Source organism: Chelonoidis abingdonii, chromosome 1, assembly GCF_003597395.2.
Source record: "Chelonoidis abingdonii isolate Lonesome George chromosome 1, CheloAbing_2.0, whole genome shotgun sequence".
In the NCBI taxonomy this organism is placed as follows: domain Eukaryota; kingdom Metazoa; phylum Chordata; order Testudines; family Testudinidae; genus Chelonoidis; species Chelonoidis abingdonii.
The window spans coordinates 95,220,186-95,244,949 of record NC_133769.1 but is presented as its reverse complement, the minus strand read 5'-3'; the positions used below and the strand labels follow the sequence as shown (position 1 = coordinate 95,244,949).

At 42.7% G+C, this 24,764-nt stretch overlaps 1 protein-coding gene across 5 annotated transcripts in view; it reads right to left on the bottom strand.

Moving 5' to 3' along the window:
• The window catches only part of LUC7L2 (LUC7 like 2, pre-mRNA splicing factor), a 58,049-nt gene that overhangs the window by 17,411 nt on the left and 15,874 nt on the right, over window positions 1-24,764 (bottom strand). For all 5 annotated transcript variants that reach the window (XM_032803175.2, XM_075067618.1, XM_032803176.2 and 2 more), the window contains 4 exons: window positions 14,956-15,054; window positions 13,434-13,544; window positions 11,088-11,231; window positions 6,423-6,599 (listed from right to left, as the gene is read on the bottom strand). In XM_032803175.2, the coding sequence (XP_032659066.1) occupies window positions 6,423-6,599; window positions 11,088-11,231; window positions 13,434-13,544; window positions 14,956-15,054 (531 nt within the window). The remainder of the gene's footprint in view (window positions 1-6,422; window positions 6,600-11,087; window positions 11,232-13,433; window positions 13,545-14,955; window positions 15,055-24,764) is intronic.

Genomic DNA, 24,764 nt, shown 5'->3' with positions numbered 1-24,764 from the left:
CCTAGTAGAAGGCTTCCTACTGCCCAAGAGCACCTATAGGACTGAGGCAGAGCAACGCAACTCAGCCTGGCTCAACCACGCAGCAACCATGCTGTGAGATGAAGAGACTGCAGGTCCAGATGGTGAAGCCTGCCGAAGTCCTGTGTTAAGAGATCCAGCCAGAGTGGCAGGGGAATTGGGTCTGTCACTGAGAAGTCAAACAACATGGTGTACCAGTGCTGCCTCAGCCACGCTGGAGCAATCAGGTTCAGGTGGGCGCTGTCCCTGCGGAGCTTGAGTAGGACTCTGTGGACGAGTGGAAACGGTGGGAAGGCATAGAGTAGGTGCCTCTTCCACGGGATCAGGAATGTGTCTGAGAGGGAGCCCGGGGAGCGTCCCTGGAAGGAGCAGAACACCTGGCATTTCCTGTTCTCTCGGGAGGGAAAGTGGTCTATGTGGGGAAACCCCCACTTCCGGAAAACAGAATGGATGACGTCTGGACAAATCGACCACTCGTGAGACAGGGAGGATCTGCTGAGGTGATCCGCCAGAGTGTTCTAGACTCCTGGGAGAAAAGACGCTACCAAATCGATCGAGTGGGCTATGCAAAAGTCCCGGAGGTGGAAGGCTTCTTGACAAAGGAGGGAGGAGCGTGCTCTGCCCTGCTTGTTTACATAAAACATGGCCGTTGTGTTGTCCGTGAACACGGATATATAACGGCCTTGGAGATGGTCTTGAAACACCTGGCATGCTAGACGGACTGCTCTCAGCTCCCGCACATTGACGTGTAAGGCCAGCTCTTGAGGCGATCAGAGGCCTTGAGTGCGAAGGCCCTCAAGGTGTGCACCCCAACCCAGAGATGACACGTCCATGGTTAGGGCCATCGAGGGTTGCGGTGGGTGGAATGGCATCCCTGCACAGACTAGAGTGGGGTTTAGCCACCAGGTTAGGGAGCCCAGAAACTTCTGGGGAATAGTGAGCACCGAGTCCAGGCTGTCTCTGTGTGGTTGGTATATTGAAGCAAGCCAGGTTTGAAAGGGACCGAGGTGTAGCCTCGTGTGCTTGGTCATGAAGGTGCAGGAGGCCATGTGACCTACTAGGCTGAGGCAGGTGCACACGGACGTTGTTGGGAAGGTTTGAAGACCTCGAATAATTGAAGCCATTGCTTGAAAACGCGACTGCGGGAGGCAGGCTCTCGCCAGATTGGAGTCCAGAACCGCTCTGATGAAGTCTTTTCTCTGTGTGGGTGTCAGAGTAAACTTCTCTGTGTTGATCATCAGGCCTAGGCTCCTGAAGAGGTCTTTGATGATGCGCAGTCCTGCGACACCTGTAACTGGGAAGTCCCTTGAATGAACCAATCGTTGAGATACAGGTAGACATGTACCCGACGACGCCGGAGGGAGGCGGCGACTACAGCCATGCATTTTGTGAACACACGCGGAGCCGTAGAAAGGCCAAACGGAAGTACAGTGAACTGAAAGTGTTCACGGTTGACCACAAAATGGAGGTACCGTCTGTGTGGTGGGTAAATTGCGATGTGGAAATACGCGTCCTTCATATTGAGGGCAGCATACCAGTCTCCCGGATCCAGGGACAGGATAATGGTCTCCAGGGTTACCATGGGGAACTTCAGCTATATCATGAACTTGTTGAGTTCTCGCAGGTCTAGGATTGGTGGTAGACCTCCCTTTGCCTTGGGGATTAGGAAGTAGCAGGAATAAAACCCCTTGCCCCTCATGTCTTTTGGCACCTCCTCTATGGCTCCCATGGCTCGGAGCGACTGGACCTTTTGTAAGAGGAATTGCTCGTGAGAGGGGTCCCTGAAGAGGGACGGGTAGGGAGGCTGGGAAGGCGGGGTTGAAACAAACTGGAGGTGGTATCCCACTTCCACCGTGCGCAGGACCCAACGATCTGAAATTAGCTCGGACCAGGCAGGGAGGAATTGGGAGAGGCGGTTGAAAAATGGAGGAGAAGAATCCGGTAGAGCAACTAGTGGGCCGCCCTCAGACATCCCATCAAAAGTTCTGCTTGGGCCCCGCTGGTGGTTTAGGGGGCGCCTGATTTTGACCTCCTTGAGGGCCAGACTGCCTCCGACGATTCCCTTTACCACTCCTTCTGCTAAAGTCCTAACGCGGGCTAGGCGGGGCGTAAGGGCGGTGTGGCTGGGGCCAGAAGGTCCTGCGGTGGGTCACTGGCATGTGCATACCCAGAGAGAGCATTACAATGCGATTGTCCTTCAGACTTTGCAATCTGAGGTCAGTCTTTTCTGAGAACAGGCCCTGGCCTTCAAAGTGCAAATCCTGAATAGTTTGTTGTAATTCAGGGGGAAGGCCTTATACCTGGAGCTAGGAGATATGCCTCATCGTCACTCCTGACGCCAGAGTTCTGGCTGCAGAGTCTGCTGCATCCAGAGAGGCCTGGAGGGAGGTTCTTGCTACCTTTTTACCCTCTCCAAGTAGGGCTGTAAATTCTTGACGAGATTCCTGGGGAACAAGCTCCGTAAACTTCCCCAAGGACACATGTGTTAAAGTTATATCTAGTTAGGAGGGCTTGTTGGTTTGCCACCCTAAGTTGGAGGCCCCCGGCCAAGTACATTTTGTAGCCTAAGAGGTCCATGCGCCTAGCCTCCTTTGACTTAGGAGCCGGGGCTTGTGGCCATGACGCTTCCTTTCGTTCACTGATTGCACCACTAAAGAGCAAGGAGGTGGGTGAATGCACAGATATTCATACTCCTTTGAGGGGACCATATATTTTCTCTCTACTCCCCTTGCTGTAGGTGGAATCGAGGCTGGGGATTGCCAAATGGTGTCCGCATTAGCCTGTATGGTGCGGATAAACGGAAGAGCCACTCTAGTAGGTGCATCAGCCGATTGGATGTCCACAACAGGGTCCTCTATTTCAGGGACCCCCTCCACTTGTAAGTTCAGATTCTGAGCCACTCATCTCAAAAGGTCTTGATGGGCCCTGAGATCAATTGGTGGAGGGCCTGAGGAGGATGTTCCCGCTGCCGCCGCCTCGTCAGGTGAGGAAGAGGAGGAGAGGCCCGAGATCAGGGGGTCCTGTGCAGGATCCTGTACTTGAGGAGTGTCATCTGCGTCAGGTGGAACCTGGGTGTCTGCAGATGGTATCAGAGCCTCATCCGTGCCCGTGGGGCGGGCGGGCGGGGGGGGGGGAGATAGGGCAGCTTACTGTTGCCTCTGGTACCTGGTGTTCTGATGGGGCCGACCATGGAGCCCCTGATGGAGCACCTTGGGCTTGGTGGTATGCCCATGGTGTCCAGAAGGACCAGTGATGAGGCCCTTGCTCGTGGCTCTGGGTCTCTGGAAATATATGGTTGGGGATGTCAGAGTCACGCTCCTGAGGACAGGATGCGCTACCAGCCTGCAATGACACCGATGTGTGTCTCGATGGCCACGGCGGTGCCGATAGGCCCTGGGAGGACGCCACTGTTCTGGATGCTCGATCCTGGGGCGGTACTGGGGAGTGGTATCGGGAGCTATAGCAGTACCGTGAGCGAGACCGGGACCTTCTACCACAGTGGTGCCGGGAGGTCGACCAGGATCTCGAGTCCCTTCATCTGGAGCGACTGCGGGATACATGGTGCTGAAAGCGGTGCCGTGAGTTGGATCGGTACCGGGAGTATCTGGCCGGCGAACGAGATGTCGAACAGTGCAGCGAGTGCGACCGGTACCACAATGAAGAGCGGTGCCAGGACTGCGAGCGGCGCCGGGAGCGGGAACGGCGTGATCGAGAGAGTTTGTGAGACTGTGATCTCGAACGATGTCTCTCTTTGGACCAACGGAAGGTGGCCTTACTAGGGCTTGTTTCCCGATCGACTGTATGACCCGCATCGGCGGTGCCAGGGGTTGAGGCTGGGTCGGCTCCGTCATGGTGATGAGTTCGATTGCCGTGGAGAAGGTCTCTGGTGTAGAAGGGAGGGCAAGCTCAACCACAGCATGAGCCGGGGAGCTGTCAGGCACTGGACTCAATGACCCAGCTAGGGTAAAAATCTTCCGACGAATGAGCACGCGGCCTGCGCACACCTAATTGGAATTGATATGAGCAAGCACTTGAAGAACACCACTCTGAGTCCACTACCACTTTTACTTATGATCCTAACAGAAGGATTTACTTCATTTGGGCTCCAATTGAGGAAAACTTGTGCTTAACTCCGATTGAAATCAAGGGGCCTTAAGCACATGCTCACATAGCTCACTGAACTGCAAAACCATAATTCATAGATTTTTAAGGCCAAAAAGGACCATTGTGATAATATAGTCCTTCCACCCACATAACACAAACACAATTTCACTCAGTATTTCTTGCCTCAAGCCCACAGTTTCTAGTTAGGCTAGAGATTCTCATTTAGAAAAGACACAATAGCAGAGCAGGGAGAGCAGAGAAATTTGGGAGTTTAGAGGTGGTGTCGAGGCTTGTAAGCTCTGAATTCTCCCAGTCTGTGCGTGTGCTGGGATCTTAGGGAGCCCCTGGAGCAGGACGCCGAATGGAAACAACGTTGACGTTCGTGCTGTGACTGACTGCAACAGCCCCTCCGAGATAAGGACCTTTGGCGTCGTCTGCCTTGGTCCCGTTCGTGTTCGCTCCTTGAGGTGAAACGATGCCGAGTGTCTAGGTCAGACGGAATCCAACCAGACAGTCTGGTGGGCATCAAGGGCAATCCACACGGACTTTGCCCTGAACGGTCACTGGGTGGCAAACAGTGTCGGGAACATTCCCTCAACCGAAACCAATACCGAGCCAGAGTGACTGTGGAGATCCCAGTGGCAGCTTGCCTCTGGAGTGCAGGCTGACATCGGCGGTGCTCCTGGTACTGCCATGGACATAACATCCCGGGTCACCTGCAGGGCCTCCGGTGTGGAGGGCACCTGGACATCTGGGGAGGCCTGCTCTGAATGGGCTAGGCTACTCTGCTCACCTTGAATCGGAAGCCTAGAGGCCGGTGGGGATCGAGGACTGCCCGATATGGGTCTAGCCTCTGTCCCAGGTTTATTCAGGTGCTGCAGCGAAGAAAGCCTCTTTCTAGCCTTCTTGGCGTGCCCCTTGGACAGAGAGCAGTACCAATTAGTTGATGGTGCCGAAGGGTTGCCGCGAACCGACACCATGGTGCCCGGTGCTGACTCAGAGCAGCGCACTAGAGCCGAGGTCAGCGCCAACTCCATCAAAATAGCCCGGAGCTTAATGTCCCTTTCTCTCTTGGTCTGAGGCTTAAACGACTTGTCAATCTTGCAGTGTCTGCTGAGATGAGTTTCCCCCAAACAGCTCAGACAGTCTGTATGCGGATCACTCAGTGGCACAGATCGCCTACACATGTTGCATAACTAAAAACCCGGAGCACGGGGCATGCCCCGGCCTGGGTCCTCTAGCTGAACTAAACTAACTAACTACAGGTACCATACACTGAATGAACAAGCAGTTTTGGGGACAAGCTGGAGCAAAGCAGTTCCAAATCACCTTCACTGGCAGCAAGAAGGAACAGAGGGTGGGAAGAGCGTGCAGCGCCCCTTATACCGCACCATGGAGGCGCCACTCCAGGGGTCGCTGGGGCGCTCCCCTACGGGTACTGCTAGGGGAAAAACTTCCGGCATCGGTGCATGTGGCAAGCACACACACCTACTGTGGAATACACATGACCAATCACTCAAAGAATCATCATCACATCTCAAGATTAGTTATTTCAATGGTTAATCTACTGTTAAAAATTTGCATCATATTTCTAATTTGAATTTATCTAGCTTCAACTTGAAGGGACTGGATCTTGTTATGCCTCTGTCTGCTAAAGTGAAGAGCCCTCTACTACCAAGATCTCCCTCCCCATGTAGCTACTTTTACAGGGTGCTCAAGTCACTTATTAACCTTTTCTTGAACAGAGCTTCTTTCATTTCTCACTGTAAGGCAGGGATTCCAGAGCATGGACACCACATTCCAGTAATGGTCCTGTTCACACTGAATACTGAAGAAATACCACCTCTATTCCTACTCAATATTCCCCCTGCTTGTACATCCAAGAATCACATTACCCCTCTTAGCCAAAGTATCATACTGAGAACTCATGTTCAGTTCATTATCCAGCATGACCTTCAAAGTCCTTTTCAGTGTCAGTGCATTCCAGGATACACTTCCTTCTTCTGTAAGTGTGACCTATGTTCTTTGTTCAGAGATGTATGATATGCATTTGGCTATATTAAAATGCAGGTTGTTCATATGAACTTACTATGCCAAGAGATCATTTTATAACACTGTCCTGTCATTATCTTTAACTTACCACTCAACCAATTTTTAATATGGGCCTGCCTCAAAAGTTTTAAAATTTACAAGATGAATAAATAAATTCACATACAATAAAAAAGTTTCCACTAAGATCTTCTCACATGTGATTAAGTTGTCAGTAAGAGAGAAAGAAAAAATAAGTAAAACTGATTTACCCTGAGCTCCTCAAGTTTCTCTCTTATTTCGATAAACCCTAAGTGCAGTTTTCCTCCAAAGTGGTCAGCAAGTCGCCTGTCGTTATCATGAAGACCAAGGTAGGCAGAACACACTTCACAGACACGGAGCTTCTGCTGCTGAAAGCTGGAGGCAGGCATTGAATTCCTGTACACTTCCTGGGGGGCGGGGGGGAGGAGGGAGAGAGAGAGACACATTTTGAGAGCTTCTTATTCTTCAATACAGGAAAATATGAACACAAGAACCTCTTACCAGAAGCAACATACATAAAGGGTTATACCTGCCAATTAAGAGTCAGAGTAATTCAGGATACTATATTAGACCTGTTTTACTATTAATTTTATCATGTAAGGTATAAACCAAATGTCTCCATTAAAATAAAAAGAAGTTTCATTATTTTTAAATAAAACATTATTTGGACACTAACTACAAAAAACAGAGCCATGGGCAATTCATTTTGCTTTTCAAATAAAAACAAAAGAGAACAGACCTGTTCTTTAATCTCTCCTTCACAGTAGGTTACTTTGGAGGAGTCTGACAATTTTTGAGAGTTCAACATAGCTAGTAAATATTAGCAGTGAGCACCATATCTATGAAGATTGCACAGTGGCCTCCATAGTGAATCTATTTAAAATGCTATCCTGAAAAATCATCTTTCCAGTCTTGATCTCTACTGAAGAGTTATTTTTAATTGAGCAAAATTTGTTTGGCCATTTGAGTATCTGAGGACAGCTGGGAGAAGGAACACAGCCACACTTTCCTCTGTAAAAAAAAAAAACAACAAAAAAACAACAACAAATATTCACAGTTACTTTAAGCTGCTCAAGCATCAAAAAGACTCAGATAGAAAGCAGAGAAATATGATATCGAAATAGCTCTCAGTGAAGAGTCTTTTGAGAGCTCCAGCGAAAACTGGTTTGTCTTGTCAGTGTTATACACGTTTGAAAAAGTCTCGCTCAGTGCAACTCATCATGCCTAAGGCTGAAAACTAGTCTTCTTACCAGCACTAGCCATAACTCCAACTGGTCTTAACAACTGTAGAACCAAATACACTGTCCATGGAAACGAAACAGACCAACATAACTCAACTTAAGTAAAAGCCTTATCTGTGAAAATAATACACTTGAAATAGTGCAGGACTACCTTAAAAAAAAAAAAGTGAGAATACCAACAGAGACCCAATGGACTGAATAACAACAGAATAGTGGTGAAAATATGATATATATTTAGGCTAACTCTGAAGCAAAGTTAGCTTTACAATGAGGGTGGATACAAATAAATGATTTAAATTTTTTTTTAAAAACTCACTTTTTTATTTAAAATCGGATTTTTTTGATTAAATGCTTTTTGAGGAAAAAACCTACCTAAAAATAGTTTTAATTAAGATACATTATAGCTCAAAGATATCTCATCATAGAATAGGGATTATAAATTCTAATTCTATAGTATGAGACAATATATTCATGCAATGGTTAAGAAAAGTTTTGTAAATGAGTTCCAATAGTTCATGGATTAGGGAACCAATTTTATGGGGTTCATGGGGCTTCTGTATAGATTATTTAAGTTTATCTTTGTATCTACCCAATGGGACTCAGTGCTCAGTCTAGAAGATACCATCAGAGATGCTTAATTTTGCAGTTCTCAAACTGTGGATGTGTGTCTCCAGAGAGAACATGCTTGTTAACAGCAAAAATATTTTTAAATAAATAAATTATATATAGAGGTGAGAAACAACAGACCTCAACCCTATTGTCCCTCTGCAAATTTGTGTCAATCCCTTACCTCTCTCTAAAAGTGCAAAGTTTCAAAAAGTTCAATGAATAGAAGATTGTGGGGGCAGAATAGATCTGGACAAGGAGAAGTCATCTGGAGATAAATGTGAGAAGGGAGGGCCAGGCAGCAGAAAAAAAAGTGAAACTGTTTGAGCAGCATATTCCAGAAGTCTTGAGGTCTTTCTGAGTGCAGCCTTCATTGATTTGAGATCTACCATCCCATTCTCTCACTAGAGGGAAAACCTACAATGGCAGCTAGCCGTAAAAAAGACCCAGTTTGGAGATATTTTAATGAAGTTCCTCTACCTGTGGGTAAGACAGGCATGCGTGCAAAATGCAAACAGTGCAATAAAGAAATGCAAGGTCTGGTCACCCGAATGAAACAACATAATGAGAAGTGTTCTTTCTCAGGAGGCAGCTGCGTTGAAGATGAAAGGAAAAAGAAAAAAAATCTCATCATCCAGAAACAACCATAGATAAATCTGTGATAAGAACCAGTAGATTATAAAAAGAGGTAATTGATGAAAAATTGCCTGGTTTGTTTATGCAGCAAACTCTCCTTTCCATATGACTGAGAACCCACACTTCATTAACATGTTCAGTCATTAAGACCAGGATACAGTCCACCCAACAGAGCAGATGTCACAGGCAAATTGCTGGATAAAGTGTATGAAAGAGAAATTGAGCACTGTGCAAAAGGTCTAGAGGGTGAAATTGTTAACCTGAGTCTTCACGGGTGGAGCAATGTCCACAATGATCCTGCTGTATATCCTTGTGTGACAACAGAAGAAGGGAATGTTTTCCTTAAAGAAGCAATTGATACATCAGGAAATGCACACACAGAATACTTACAAGAAGTAGCAGTAAGAGCTATAACAAACTGTGAAAAATTTCAATTCTCTAGTACACAGCTTGGTTGCAGACAATGCTGGAAATGAGATGAGAAGAAATTTAGAAGAGTGTCCCAAGCTAATAACATACGGTTGCAATGCTCATTTGACGCACCTCCTAGCCAAAGACTTCAGTGTTCCAGAAATAAAGGCTAATGTTGTTGAAACTGCAAAATACTTCCGTAATAACCACTATGCAGCAGTTGCTCTGAAAGAAGTGGGAGGACCCAAGCTAACTCTCCCACAAGACATGCAATGGAACTCAGTAGTGGACTGTTTTGAGCACTATATCAAGAACTGGCCCAATTTGATGACAGTTTGTGAACAAAACTGTGAAAAAATAGATGGCACTGTCACAGCCAAAGTTCTTAACACTGGGCTTAAGAGAAATGTTGACCACATCCTGAGTACCCTGAAGCCTATTTCTGTAGCCTTGAACAAAATGCAGGGAAATAGCTGTTTTTTTGCTGATGCTGTTGAAATTTGGAAGGAACTGAGCGAGATCTTAAAGAGAAATATGCAAAGACAGAGTTAAATTACAAGCATTAAAAAAACCAAATGGGACAAGCACTATCTCCAGTTCATTTTCTTGCAAATATTCTCAATACTTGGTACCAAGGTGAAACCTTAACTGCTAAATAAGAGGAGCTGGCTATGACATGCACATCCAGCAATCATCCCTCCACAATGCCAACTATAATAAACTTCAGAGCTAAGCGTGAACCATTCAAGAAATATGTTTGCTGATGTTTTAAAGAAAGTCACACCAGTGAACTAGTGTAAGTCACTTAAGCACTTGGATTCGTGACTGTTGAAGCTACTGCTGTTAAGTGAGATTATCACTTCTTCTGCTGGTGTAGAAAGAATATTTTCATCCTTTGGACTAATTCATTCCAAATTGAGAAATCATTTTGAGACCTGAAAGAGCAGGAAAGATTGTATTTCTTTTTCAGATTATGAACAAACAGGAAAACGAAGGTGAAGATGACTTAGTTAGCTGCAGAAGCCAATATTTTTAGTTTCTCATGTTGACCTGGCTGACATAAATATTTATTTAAAAAAAATTAAATAAACTAACTATTTTAGTTAAACAATTTTAACAAAACAAACCTGATCTTAAAAAACTTGAATGTTTACATTCAAAAATTGATATGCTTGTTTTGTTAAAATATTGTACGCTTGCTGTTGAAGAAAAACATCCAGAATACACAACATTGTTGTTTTAGTTAAATAAAAAAAATTAAATGTCTGTCTGGTGATGTTCTCCTCCTAATACAGCATGGCAACAAAATCCTCCAAATATTAATGATTAACCTGTTGAATTGGAGATCACCTCCCAATGACTTCATAAATATCTGCTTCAATTACCTTTGGTAAATGAAATAACCAAATAATCATTCATTTTCTGATATAGCTGTAAAACTAATCCGAAAAGTTTTCAAAAAACACTTTAAAAATGTATAGTGTGTACCTTCTAAAAATGAAACCTACATCTGTTTCTGAGTTGTGAAGCATATGTATTAATGTTATAAAAACCAATGAGAATGCACTTTTATGTAGAAATCCATGATTAAATCGAGTCTTCCTCACTAGTGATTTAAATCAAATCCACCCTGTTTACAACAGACTCTGTCATACCCTGAATCAAAATTAAGGAAATGCTGCGGATTGATAAGAAATTGTATAGTACATAGCTGCTGATGAAATGTAAGTTATTTTTGGGCATTCAAAAAAATTAGGTGTCAAAATACACAGTTTCGGAAGAAAAATCCCTTTTACATAAAAGTTCAAGTCAAAGACATACTCAGCCATTTCCATTTTGGCAATAAAAATATACAAACCATTTAAAAGCCTGCAATACATGCTGAGCATTCCAAACCAAATTATTCAGAGAAATATGGTTTAAGAGATATGGTCTCATCGCCTAAGGACCATCTGGAATGAAGTGTCAATGAGTTCATAGATGTAAAGACAACAAAATTACCTCTGCTTCTCTCTTCTTTGCCCTTGCTTTCTCCACTTCATCCATTACTTTCTGGGACTCCTCCACATTTCCATCAGCTCCCAGCTGTTCTACTTTGGCCAACAGCTTCCCAATTTCTTCATTCAATTCATGAACTCGTTCAGCCTTGGAAAAACAAGAGGGAGCTCAATACAGGCAGGTTTTCATGTGTTTTAGGTTTGGATTTTTCTCAGAGAAGCTAGATTGTGCTTGTTGGGATTAATATCCAGAAGTCATTGCTTATATGAAATAAACTCTTTAAGGCAAAGTCAATGGAAACACATGTTCATATAAAAATATCTCTGATCCACAAGTAGTGTAGGCCCCACCCAACCTGTAGTCTGCAACTCATATACTCCGAAGTAGGAAGTCCACCTTGCATATTCACAAGTTATTAAATATTCAGGTTATGACATTTCTACAGCTGCCTCTGGGATTTTCATGGTGGTAACTGTTCTGTGGTGAGCGGGAACCGGTTTGCACCAGTTCACGGGAACCAGTTGTTAAATTTAGAAGCCCTTTTAAATTTAAAGTGGCACCTTAGGCGCCAACTCCGTGAGCTCCGGCAGCTCCCTGCCCTAGCTCACCTCCGCCCCGCTTCCCCACCCACCCCCCTCTGGCGAATCAGCTGTTTGCACAGGAAGCCTGGGAGGGCTGAGAAGCAAGCAGCCGCTTCGCACTCAGGCCCAGGAAGGCGGAGACAGAGCTGAGGTGAGCTGGGCGGCGCAAGGAGGGCTGCCCACGCTACGGCAGGCAATCCCCTGCTCCCTCCTTAGCTATACCACCTCACCTCTAGGAGCCATAGGGACCTGCCAGATGCTTCCCAGGAGCTGCCCCAGGTAAGCATCGCTGGGACTCCCCACCTCGCCCCCTGGCAGGTCCCTCTGGCTCTTAGGGGTGGGGCAGGGTGGGCACCCACTACAGTGGCCCATGAGACTCTCCTGCCCAGCCCCTGAGCTCCTGGCCAGGGAGGCTAGTCCCCAACTGTTTCCCCTCCCCCGCAGCTTCAGCTTGCCCAGCTGCATGCTCTGGGCGGCGGGCTGCGAGCTCAGCCTGACCCGGTGCTCTAGGTACTGCAGCCCACCTCCAGCCGAACAGCGCAGTTGTAGCGCCTCCAACCACCAATGCTCCATGTGGTTCGTGGTGGCAGAGGCCTGGCCCGGTTCCAGCTGAGCAACGTGGCTGTAGCACCACCAGCCACCTCCAGGCAACACGGTAAGGGGGTAGGGAGCAGGGAGGGGGTATTGGATAGAAGGCAGGGGAGTTTGGGGGGGCTGGATGGTGTTCGGGGTGGTCAGAGGGCAGGGAACAGGGAGACTGAATAGGGGCAAGGGTCCCGGGGGAGCAGTCAGGAAGGAGCAAGGGTTGGATGGGGTGGTGGGAGGCAGTCAGGGGCAGGGGTTCCAGGGGCAGTCAGGAACAGAGAGAAGGGGTGGCTGGATGGGGCAGGGGTCCTGAGGGGTCATCAGGAATGAGAGGAGGGATTGGATGGGGATGGCAGGGGGCAGTCAGGGGACAGGGAAGGGGGGTGGAGGCATGTCAAGGAACGCAGGTGGTTGGATGGGGCAGGAGTCCCGGGGAACGGGGGCAGGCCACAACTCCCTTGTGGGGGGGCCACAGCTCCATTCCCAGCCTGGGGATGAGGCTGGGGACAGGGCCAGGAGCAAAGCTGCACCCATCCACAGATCCAGCTCCTGACCACCATGGCAGCCCAGCTGCGGCCCCAACCCCACCCCGATCCTCAGCCCCTGGCCATAGCTCTGTTCCTGGCCCCAAATCCACCCTCAGCCTCTGCCTCCTTACCCCTGTCATGCCCCTCCCCCGCACCCCCCCCCAAGCCCAGCTTGGGCGGGGGTAGGGGGAGGGAGAAAGGGAGGGCGACCCGTAAAAGTTTGGGAACCACCACTCTAAACTCCCACATGGTCCAGGCCAGGATTAGGGTTGTGGTGCCAGGGTTGAGGGTGCATATGTGTAACAATGGGTTGCCAAAAAAAAAAAAAAAGAAAGAAAATACTGTTGGGTGGGTTGCCCTAGTAAAAAGTTTGGGAAACAATGATTTTAGGGACAGATTCTGGGAGGAGAAGTAATCTCTCTTACAAACAAAAATGCTCAGTTCGGTTGGCCTGTCAAAGCCTAAACTTCCTTCCTTATGAAAATGGTTTTGAATTTCACTTCTGGGTAGTCTCATTTGAATTCATCTCAGGTGTACTTGTGCTAAATAAGAAATAGTTACTTTCTGAGAGAGGAAAATCAGCTCAATTTTAAGTATTCCCTTAAGCAGTCCAACAAGGCTTTGCAGCATGTCAGACACCAGTTTTAAATGCTTACTTTAGCTGCAACTTCAGCACTGATCTCTTCTTGGGTTTCTGCTAGTCTTTTCTTAGCCACTTCAGTTCTTCTGTCACAGTCGGCAATGAATGACTGCAGGTGATCCATTGCCTAAAACATCAAAAGATTATCACTGCCTGAAAGAACAAGCGAAGCCACTTAGACAAAAAAAATCTGGACAAAGCCATATGAAAATGTGTGGGAATTATCCAATAAACTCCTTTTAGGTTCTCTTCACTAAGAAAAAGATTATTTTTAACCAGTGTTCAAATCCTTAGAGAGCAGCCTAGAGTTAACCTCAACCAGCCAATATGGGTTAAAACTAAAAATGTTTCATCACTGGGATTCTAAATGAGAGTTAATGAACAACCTTCCAGGTTCATTCCCAGGCTCCTTCCCAGCAATTATGTCCCTCTCCCTCAGTTCCTCCGTTATCCCTGACTCCCTCAAGCCTTCGCACTGCTTCTGATGGGTGCAGGAAATACATTTCTGTAGTGTAGTTTAAATGAATTACTACTCAAAAGTTCTATATTAATACAGTAGAACCTCAGAGTTCTCTCAGGAATGGAGATTCCTTGCAACTCTGAAATGCTTGTAACTCCAAACAAAACATTATGGCTGTTCTTTCAAAAGTTTACAACTGAATGCTGACTTAATACAGCTTTGAAACTACACTGTGCAGAAGAAAAATGCTTCTTTTACCATCTTAATTTAAATGAAACAAGCACAGAAATGGTTCTTACCTTGTCAAATTTTTTTTTTTTAACTCCCCTACCCCCCCCTTTTTTTTTTTAGTAGTTTACACATTTAACACAAGGCTAACCTGTTTGCCTGGGAGGGGGGAAGGGAGTGGAAAGGGGTACCTCTCCTGCTGCCTTATTGTGTACTTCCAGTTCCAAATGAGACGTGTGGATGACCGGTCAGTTCATAACTCTGATATTTATAATTATGAGGTTCTACTATATGGCTAGTAAGGAACCTATTTGTCAGAAAAACACTTCCTGAATCTTTTTCATTGTCTGTATTGTTACAGATATATCTGTGGACAGGTATTATTAATTAAAATTACCAAAATAATTGAAACTGGCATGATCACATTATGCTATTTTGAAAAATAAAATATGTAGAATTTTAAAATATCGTGCACATAATTTGTATTTTTTTTTTTTGGTGCAAAATTCCCTCATGAGTAATTTGCATTGTAACAAACCACAATTAGTTTTGAGACAGGAGTTGATGGCAACAGTTGGATGACATTCAGAGTTATGCGGATAACAGATATGAAGATTTAACTGCCTAGCCACAGACACAATACTCAACTCTAGCCACAGACTAGACGCGTAGCTATTTATATGCTCCCATTATTGTAGTATCTAGATAATCATGCAAGAGCCCCACCCTCCAAATCTATAGCTTTGTGGAGAAGGTTTATATTTTCTCTATATATTTAGCACGTTACATCTACTGTATGTGCATAACCAGTTTGTAGAGAGAATAGTGTATTTTAAGGCAAAAAACATACATCAAGCTCAAAGAAAAAGTCTTGTTCTTTGGATGCAATTTCATAATCTGCTCTTAATGCCAGGTCATGCACCTTCAGACATTCTCCAAGGTCCATCCTCTGAAAACAGACAAAAATGATTATTTGAGGGTGGAGTGGGAGAAGAGGTAGAACTTAATCTGTAGGAGAAATATTACTATAGTGGAGTGTGAATGATTTTTTTGATTGTAAAATATTGGAAAGTGAACCATTTTTCTTTATGGACCTTCAGATAAGATTTTAGTATTGCTGCAGGTTATTTCAGTTTTGCTACAAAAACAATGTGGCATTTGGAATGATTACAGCACCCAGGTGTCAGAAGAAATAAAGCAGAAAAATGACTAACGTTAAGTCAGATCCTATTTGTGCTGTATGACCTGAGAACCATCATCTCCCACCCTACTTTAAAACATGCTCACTAACCAAAGTTCATGAAAATGACTGAAGTAATAGACATCCAGTATTTAGCTTAACAATTAAAAAAGGTCCAAGTCACTGCAACACTGTTCTCAGCTAACTGGGTAATAGTCATCTTAATTATCACTTCAAAAGTTTTTTTTCTCCTGCTGATGATCGCTCATCTCAATTGATTAGACTCTTCCAGTTGGTATGCATACTTCCACATTTTCAAGTTCTCTGTATGTATAAATATCTCCTGTCTCTGTGTTCCATCCTATGCATCCGAAGAAGTGAGCTGTAGCCCATGAAAGCTCATGCTGAAAAAAATTTATTAGTCTCTAAGGTGCCACAAGTACTCCTGTTCTTTTTGCAGATAATCTGCAGTGACAGTCGGTGGTCCACACTAGGAGATAAATAACTTAGTCTTAATCACCTTTTAAATTGCTGCAATCTAAGCTCTCTTACAGACAAGCATTGTTTAGGACTGGATAAATTAAATAAAAAGTCTGGATGAAATCTCTCTCTTCCTCAAAAGATTTTGGTGATAAGTGAAGACCAGCGGTCTAAGTGCACGTCTTAAGACTGAGAAATAAAAAAAGAAGTAAAAATAAAATTAAAAACAAAAAAACTCCAGCGCCTTAGTTCCCCCCCTCCCCCAATCTAAAGTAGTATTAAAAGGGATGCGGTGGGAAGGGAAAGAGGCAAAAGGGATGCCGTAGAAAATGAAATGGATTGAGCCACTGCCCATTATATGTTATGGAGAAAAAAACCTGCAAGGAGCAGAGAATTCTTTTAAAGTGTGCCCTTAAGGGTACACTCAGCTAGCAGTTAAATTCTGTTTCTAATTTTGAAATTCGGCTACAATAAAGCATAAAGTTCTGATGAAATCAGCTGCCTATGAGTTTGTAAGGAGGGCAAGACAAAGCAAGATAAACATAACCCAATCAGTTCATACTGAGAGAAAGAACGAAGCGTTACCCAAAACACCATGTTATGCAAAATGAGATTCCTCAGAGATGTGTCTGATTTTTTCTCCCATGTGAAAAGACTTAAGACTCAACAAAGTTAGGTTACCAACATCTTTATTTATTTCACTATATCACATAACATTTTAAAAAACAAAGTGTGTAGAATTTTCCTTAAATCAACAATCTAAGATAACAATGAGAAATATTTAATCAAACTATGAAAAGTATCTGAGAAGAAACAATAATTTGAAATATCTAAGCCACTTGTTGGCAGTGGTCATCCTGCTAAATCGTGACCTCAAGCATGCAACTGTCGGTATGTATGGAGAGACGAGAACGCTGTCAGAGACTGGAAATAAGTCACTGCTCTGGTTTAACAGTGATTTTACAACCAAAATAAAATAATAAATATGAGTTTAAAGCATTTTTTTTAAATAAGCACAGTATTAATAGCAGGGGGAAATTTGAAAGTCACCTGATACTTGACTCCAATTGTCAAAGACAATTTCACTTTAACAAAATACCTAATGTATTGCCAGAGGTTCAGAAACTACTGGCATTATAAATTATTCACAAAGGTTAACATTTAAGAGAACACTCTCCAATAGCTCACATCAGTGAAAAGTATGTTTAAATTTAACATTTTAAAATGTCTGTGGCGAAGTAAAGAACCCTAAATGTTCTTGGTTAGTTAAAAAAAAAAAAAAAGTTTTTAGTTCTTTACACATGCTTCATCTTGTTAATCTAAGGTGTTTTTTTCTTTAGGATTTTATTTAATTATTGAGCTGAGCAAGAGGACTGCAGTTTTCCCTACAGTTGCTACACAGGACTTTGTGACAATCATGTCATTAATTGAAATAAGCCACTAAGACAGTGATTCTCAAACTTTTGTACTGGTGATCCCTTTCACATAGCAAGCCTCTGAGTGCGACCCCCTTTATAAATTAAAAACACTTTTTATGTATTTAATACCATTATAAATGCTGGAGGCAAAGCAGGGTTTGGGGTGGAGGCTGATAGCTTGCGCCCTCCCCCCCTCGTGTAATAACCTCACGGCCCCAAGGGGTCCCGACCCCTAGTTTGGGAACCCCTGAACTAAGAGTTAGTGGCCATGTAAGTTATTATGCAGGTCTGCTTTCCATGGTAGCAGATTCCAATTCTTTATTCAACCTGGAGTTAGAAGATTTGATTATGAGGAGAATAATGAATTATGTTTTGACAAATGTAATTAACCAACATTAGAACATACATGTCTTGCAGCCTCAGAAAGCCCTGCACATCATATCTACAGCATTGTTGAACTTAGGACTAGGTAAATTATAACCACTTAAGAGTTAAAACCTTGGGTTTAAAAGAGAACTGTTAAATTTGTCAGCACATTGGACAGAGTTGCTCCAATCCAGGTGTACACAAAACTTTACCTCAATCTGGTGATCTGCAGTGATAAGCGATATGAATATATTGGCATAAGATCTGAAATATGCCCAGCGTTAGAGGAAAAAAAAAATCTGAAAATTTTCCAATTCAGAAACAGAAGATTAGACTAGAAGGAAAATTACAAATTATACTTAGTTAATATATTAGAACACTAAAGCTATCAAAAACAAAAGTTTTGGACATAAGACTATAATTCAGATTTAAGGTTCTTACACCAAACTTTGCAGACATAAGCAAAACCTGGCTCGATGTCATTGCAGTTGTTGGTGCAGACTCCAGCCAAGTATACTGTGCAGCACTAGACACAGGGAACTCAGGCAGGAGGTATGGCTGTGCTTTTTCTAGCTACATTCACATGTAGGAGGTCTACAGACCTAAAGATAGTTATAAGTGTCCATCTGATTTTCAGGTCTTGGAATGGGGTTAATATTGATACACTGGTCACTCTGAAACAGCAAAGAGGCCTTTGCTGAACTGATCAGATTCTTCACTGTGCTGAGGCACCAAGGCTGACAATGTTTGACAACTTCACTGAAGTTAATGACTTCTGCATAGGTTCAAGTTTTCATGGATGTCAGGTGCCATAACAACTAGGGCACTGTAAAAATTAGTTTGCAGATCAGCTCACAGAGCCAGAAACTGTAGTGTCAAGTATTTGGAATGGGACTGGAGATGGAGCAAGAAAATGTTAATCAGGACAGATCTTTCATCTTCTGTGTTTTGAGGTCAGGACACATCTTTCCCATAAGGAAAGAGAGCATGTTGTGGTCGTCCCTGCCTTACAGGCTCATGAAACTTGAGGTTCCAGATGGCTCTGAAGTAACGTATTGTTTGCCATCAGGCCACTGTCAAAGGGTTGGGACTGCATAACAACCTTTTGTCCGCCATCATTAACATAAGAACAAAACAACGGCCGTACCAGGTCAGACCAAAGGTCCGTCTAGTCCAGTATCTGTCTACCGACAGTGGCCAATGCCAGGTGCCCCAGAGGGAGTGAAGCTAACAGGCAATGATCAAGTGATCTCTCTCCTGACATCCATCTCTATCCTCTGATGAACAGAGGCTAGGGACACCAATTCCTTACCCTTCCTGGCTAATAGCCATTTATGGACTTAGCCACCATGAATTTATCCAGTTCCCTTTTAAACATTGTTATAGTCCCAGGCTTCACAACCTCTCGCTAAGAGTTCCAACAAGTTGAATGTGCGCTGTGTGAAGAAGAACTTCCTTTTATTGTTTTAAACCTGCTACCTATTAATTTCATTTGGTGACCCCTAGTTCTTGTATTATGAGAATAAGTAAATACTTTTCCTTATCCACTTTCTCCACATCACTCATGATTTTATTAACCTCTATGATATCCCTCTTAGTCTCCTCTTTTCCAAGCTGAAGAGGCTAGTCTCTTAATCTTTCCTCATATGGGACCCTCTCCAACCCCTAATCATTTTAGTTGCCCTTTTCTGATCTTTTCTAGTGCTAGAATATCTTTTTGAGGTGAGGAGACCACAACTGTACACAGTTATTCGAGATGTGTGCATACCATGGGATTTATATAAGGGCAACCATATATTCTCAGTCTTATTCTCCATCCCCTTTTTAATGATTCCTAACATCTTGTTTGCTTTTTTGACCACCTCTGCACACTGCATGGACATCTTCAGAGAACTATCCAGGATGACGCCAAGATCTTTTTCCTGACTTGATATAGTGATCTTTAAAATGTCCTCTTAACTTCACCCTTACAAGTCATGATGGTTTACAGAGCAAGGTAAAGGACAAGCAGAATGGCTACAGTACTGGAAGTCCCTGACTGAATTTGATCGCAAATGTATAGAGTATTTGCAGTCACAAGCAGAAACAGTGCAGGAGACAAAGAAGAGTTCTTCACCTCCAGCATAGCATCTGCTAACTCTCTCACTGCAAACTGGATGTAAGCCCTTTGCTAGCAAAGCCAGTGTGGCAATATTGAATCGGAGGCTATCAATATATCCATGTGGGAAAAAATTTCCTTACGGGCAAAGGACATCCTGCCATGGAGCTCTTGCTTTAGAAACTATTGTTTGTCATAAAATCTTGCCAACTACCAACATATGTAAAACCTTCCATTTTTCTGGAAAGGTCAGCAAAAAGGTGGAAGCAGATTAAACAGCAATTTTTCAAGTCCTCCAATTTCCTAGTTCCAAGTCAGTTGGGTTTTAGATAACTATTAATCTGTATTAAGAGATCCTACACACAGGCTCTTACAGGAAACTGTTTCGCCACCCCTTCTATGTAACATGTACATGAGGCCATCAGAATTAGTAAGGAAATATGGATTGCACTGAATTTAGTATACTCACCTTTTCAATCACATAAGATCCACTGGTGCAATGAAATGAATAAACTCAGTGTCTTTATGAAGACAGAACAGAGGAAGGCAAGCTTGATGAGTATTAATTAAAACAAGATTGGAGCAGCGATGGTGGGTTAGGGACAGCAGTTGAAAGATGAGTATAGTACCCCTGGATGAGAGAATCCACCATTTGTACCCCAAAATTCACTTTTGGAACTGTATGATTCAGAGTTGCTTTTGGAATTTTAACTAACAGCTGCAGCTAAATAGGTCTTTTCTACGAATCTGGATCTAGTTAGAGTGAGATTTTGTTTCTGTTACAGACCTTACTATAATCACTCACTTCTTTACCACCTTGAGACAAGACTGGTATCATGAGCACTACAGGGGGCTGCAAAGACACTATTCAGAAACTCGAGCTAGTGCACAACACAGATGGCTGTATGATGAGCCAGCCATAATGTAGCAGCTTATAACATCAAAACTTCCAGGAGCAGCACTGTTTCCTGATAAATTTCTGGGAAAAGTTCAAGGTGTCTTTTTTTAAAATAAGGCTTTAAGTCTTAAATGGTTTGGTATCTGAGGCACTGCACCTTTGTCTTCCACTGCAGCAGTACAGAAGACGAGAGGTACTCAAGCTGGAGCACCATTTCTACAAATGAAAGGGAGCTTTTTACAAGGTGTCCTCAATTATGGAATTCACTTCCTTTTTTAATCCAATAGAGCCAGAATTTGTGTCTTCTAGATATGCTGCAACACTTATTTTCTTGTAGGCATAGGAGGGTCTGGAGACTGATGATGATTTAAGTTATTTTATAACATGAATGGACAGAGTATTTTTTGTGGGAGAGTTTACTAACTGGAAAAACTCATGACCTGAAAGTATTATAAAGAAAGTTAGATTTTTAGTTAGGCATCAGATTTAAAATATCCATCCAGAGTTCCATGTTCTCTCTCTCTCTCTCACACACACACACACCTTTAATCTTTCCCCTACCTATACTTTCCTTTGGATATACGAATTAAAACATTGTAGATTTTCACTAGGATATAGACTGCAACCATCCTCCCCTACCCTATCAGGCATTGGGTGATTTCAGGGCAGTATTGCAAGGGTGTCTGCAATATTAGGGTTTTACAGACCAGTTGTGTAAATACTAAAATGTGAGCTCTGGTCAGTCATCTAGAGATTGGAGTCTGACCAATACTGGGAAGGTGAAGTAAATATAGCCAAAGCTCTGGCCCATTTTAACAAGAACCTTAAGAATGTACCTAACTTTCAACAACATGAGTTGTCCTGTTGAAGTCAATAAGATTACTTATGTGCTCAAAGTTAACCATGTACCTAAGTATCTTGCTAATTTGGAACTTCTATCTATATGGTCCTATCCTGCAAGCCTCCTGGAAGGTGTCGAGTGCTATGGCTTTGAGGGATGTTGTAGGTACTCAGCATCTTGCAGGATCAGACCTACATAGTGTACTTTATGGTAGGCATATGGAATGTGCAAAATGTGTGACAAGGTGCTCTCTGGCCCATAATGAAAAAGGAAGATAAGAGGCAGAGCCTCTGGTTCATGAGTTGTATATGGGATTTTTTGCAAGACAACATGCAGTATTTTTGTGGCATGCCCGAGTATCTGATAGGGAAGTATGGTCAATGTTAATGGGACACAGTTAAAACTACTGCAGGGAAGCAAAAGTGAATTTCCTCAATTTCAAGGATTTTGAATTTTTTTTTAAAATATCATTTTAATAATTTTCTGAACACACATTATAACCTATATATAAGCCCCTTCATTTTCAGTTTAAACAGATTTTTACCAAAAAATTCCCATGTTTTACAAAAAGTATTATTCATTTTTTTCCTGATTTTCACTCTACTTTCTAAACAAACAGGCATGCACACAAGCTCTGAAGTGCACACACATCTGAATGTACTGATGAATCTTACACCCATCACGTACACATTTCAAGCTGTTAGCAGATAACAGTTTAAATATTTGACACACTAAAATGGGAAGAAAGAGAAAATCTGTATCAGAATATGTTTCAGAACACATGGAAATATTCAAAAGTTTAAATACAAAACAGGAGAAAAACAACAAAAAACAAAAACAGGAGAAAAAGGATGAAGTTGAGTGCATGCGCTGCAAATGGAGCGGCCCAATTATTAAATGTAAATATTTACAGGCTAATAGTTCTAAGTCTACAACAGTAAACGATTTATTGAAATGAAAAGTTTTATTTGGAGATGTAGAGTTTTCTTAAACTAAGGGGTGGCATTATTTTAGTTCTGCAGCAACCTACACTGATGTATGGAATTCAAAGCATTTATCTATTGAATACTTTCCCCTCATCTTTCCATCCACCAAAATAAACCCCAATATTTACCCAGAAAAATTATTAATAATTTTTTGCATGGATTTGCACTTGTTTTTTTGGCTAAAAACTCTGGTAAATTCCCAGAAAAATGTAAATAAAATAAAAACTGAAAACAAAAAGGGCCCTACCTATGTATTAATGACCTTACCTTTATTATGTATTTGTATTTGGTGTTTCACTTATACAGAAATTTGAAACATAACACTGTAAAGACATGTATAAGCTGTATAGGTTTTGATTCACAAACCTTGTAAAGTATACAGAGGCCGACACAGTGCTTACATCTACAGGCTGCTTGTAAGCTCCATACCACTAATTATAACTTAGAAACTCCACTAATATTGCGTAGAGTTTGTAATACTAGTGAGAAAAAAAAAACCTAAAGAATTTAGGAATTCTTGAAAAAAGGAAAAATTAAACTTATGTACTAGTTTTCACTGGGCTTAAAAGGCATAAAAATGAAGTCTGAAGCCTTTAGGACTACGTACTTTAGATATAAATGGTCAAAAAAACCTCATGTAACAAGTGTTAGTGAGAGAAACATGACTTTTTTATTTTGAAAGACTCATAACTGGAAAGAGTTGGGTCAATTAATCCCAAACTTTCTAAAAATTCTCCTCAATCTGAAGTGTTCGGGTTAAGCCCTGCACCCACATAAGGCCCGAGACTAACCCTGTGCCCATATAGTCAGATTGAAGGACCAGGGCATCAGTATGCAAAATATCAATCTGAAAGAAAAGTTTCTGTGAGAGAAAAGAGGAGAATGTCAAAACCAAGTTTAGAACAGACATTGATTTATATGGAGTCACTTTCTGCGACGCATGATAACTAGTATATTACAGCTTACTGCATGATATAGTATTACCTGTAAAGAACTTAAAGATGGCTTTGCGTAAACAGACGTTCACATAGGAGAGAATACACTGTGGTTTTTTTAACCTTAATTTTAACTTTTTCAAATAGGTTCTATTCTCTTACTTCCACTGTTCCTAGAACCAGAGTACACAAAAAAAAAGTTCCTCTTCCCCCTCTCCTTGCCAGCTTCTTCTACTGGAATATAGACAGTTGAGTGTGAGATCCACGCAGTGGCTTTCAAATTAGAGCTGGGTAAAATTTTCAGATGAATAGTTTATTCAATGAAAAAGGAAGTTTCAGGTTGACCAAAACTATTCATGAATATATTGACCAAACACACACAGTAAACACTGCAGTAATCAAACCCAAATTTTTGCCCCAAAAAACTGTTTAGACTTTCAGGCATTTTGACAAAAGCAAAGGAAAGGATTAATGAAATAGCCAGAAGAGGAGCCTCCCTCATAAGTTTTAGCTCAGTAGTTAGGGTACACTTACGTGGGATGTGGGAGACAAGTTCCATTCTCCACTCTGCCTGATGAGGAGAGCCATTGTGGGAGACCCTAATTCCAATTCCTTTACCTCATCAGGCAGAGCAGTGAATTGAACTCAGGTCTCTCACATCCCAGATGAGTGACCGTTATGTCATCAACAGAATCTCCCATAATATCCTGGGTCTGGCCAGAGTAGCAGATCTTACATACAAAACATGAAATGACAGGTAAGAAAACTAGTTTTATCCTTTCTCCATGGTAGAATTCATCACTCTAAGCAGTAGATATGGGAAATGGCCAGAAGTACACAAACTCCTTTCCAAAAAAACATGGAGGGAGATGTATATTTTACAGATCCATTGCTCTAACAAGAGGAAGACAGAAGCAGAAGATATACTTGCATATGAGGTGTTTTACTTGTTCCCCAATCAAAGAGCATATCTAATGTATGGTGAGACCATTTATATACTGTATTTATAAGTGATATAGATTTGCTTTTGTTTCATTAGACAAAAAGAGAAGGTTAGGAGATTCTGCATATGAAAACAGCAGGTAAGAGACCAATACTAAGTCTTAGCAGTTTGTCAAAAAGATGACCAGAAGGCTTTTCAAGGCTATTGGTTTAGTCATATGAAGCACTGTAGCTTCCTGCTTGCAAAGCCAGCAAGTCACTGGTGGAGTGAGCACTGTTTCCTTTCAGAAACTCCTGATCTGCCTTTGAATAATTTTTTAAAACCATATGGCTTTATACCAAATACAGTTTTATACCCTTTAACCACACACAGACTACAAAGTTGATATTCCAACCTGGTTGAAGGCTTAGCAATGAAAGAGGATAGCGATCTAAAGTGTTGCCATCTCTCAAGATTTTGTCATGAGACTAGCAATACTCGGTGGGTTTTTGTTTTTTATTTAAAGCCTCTGTTC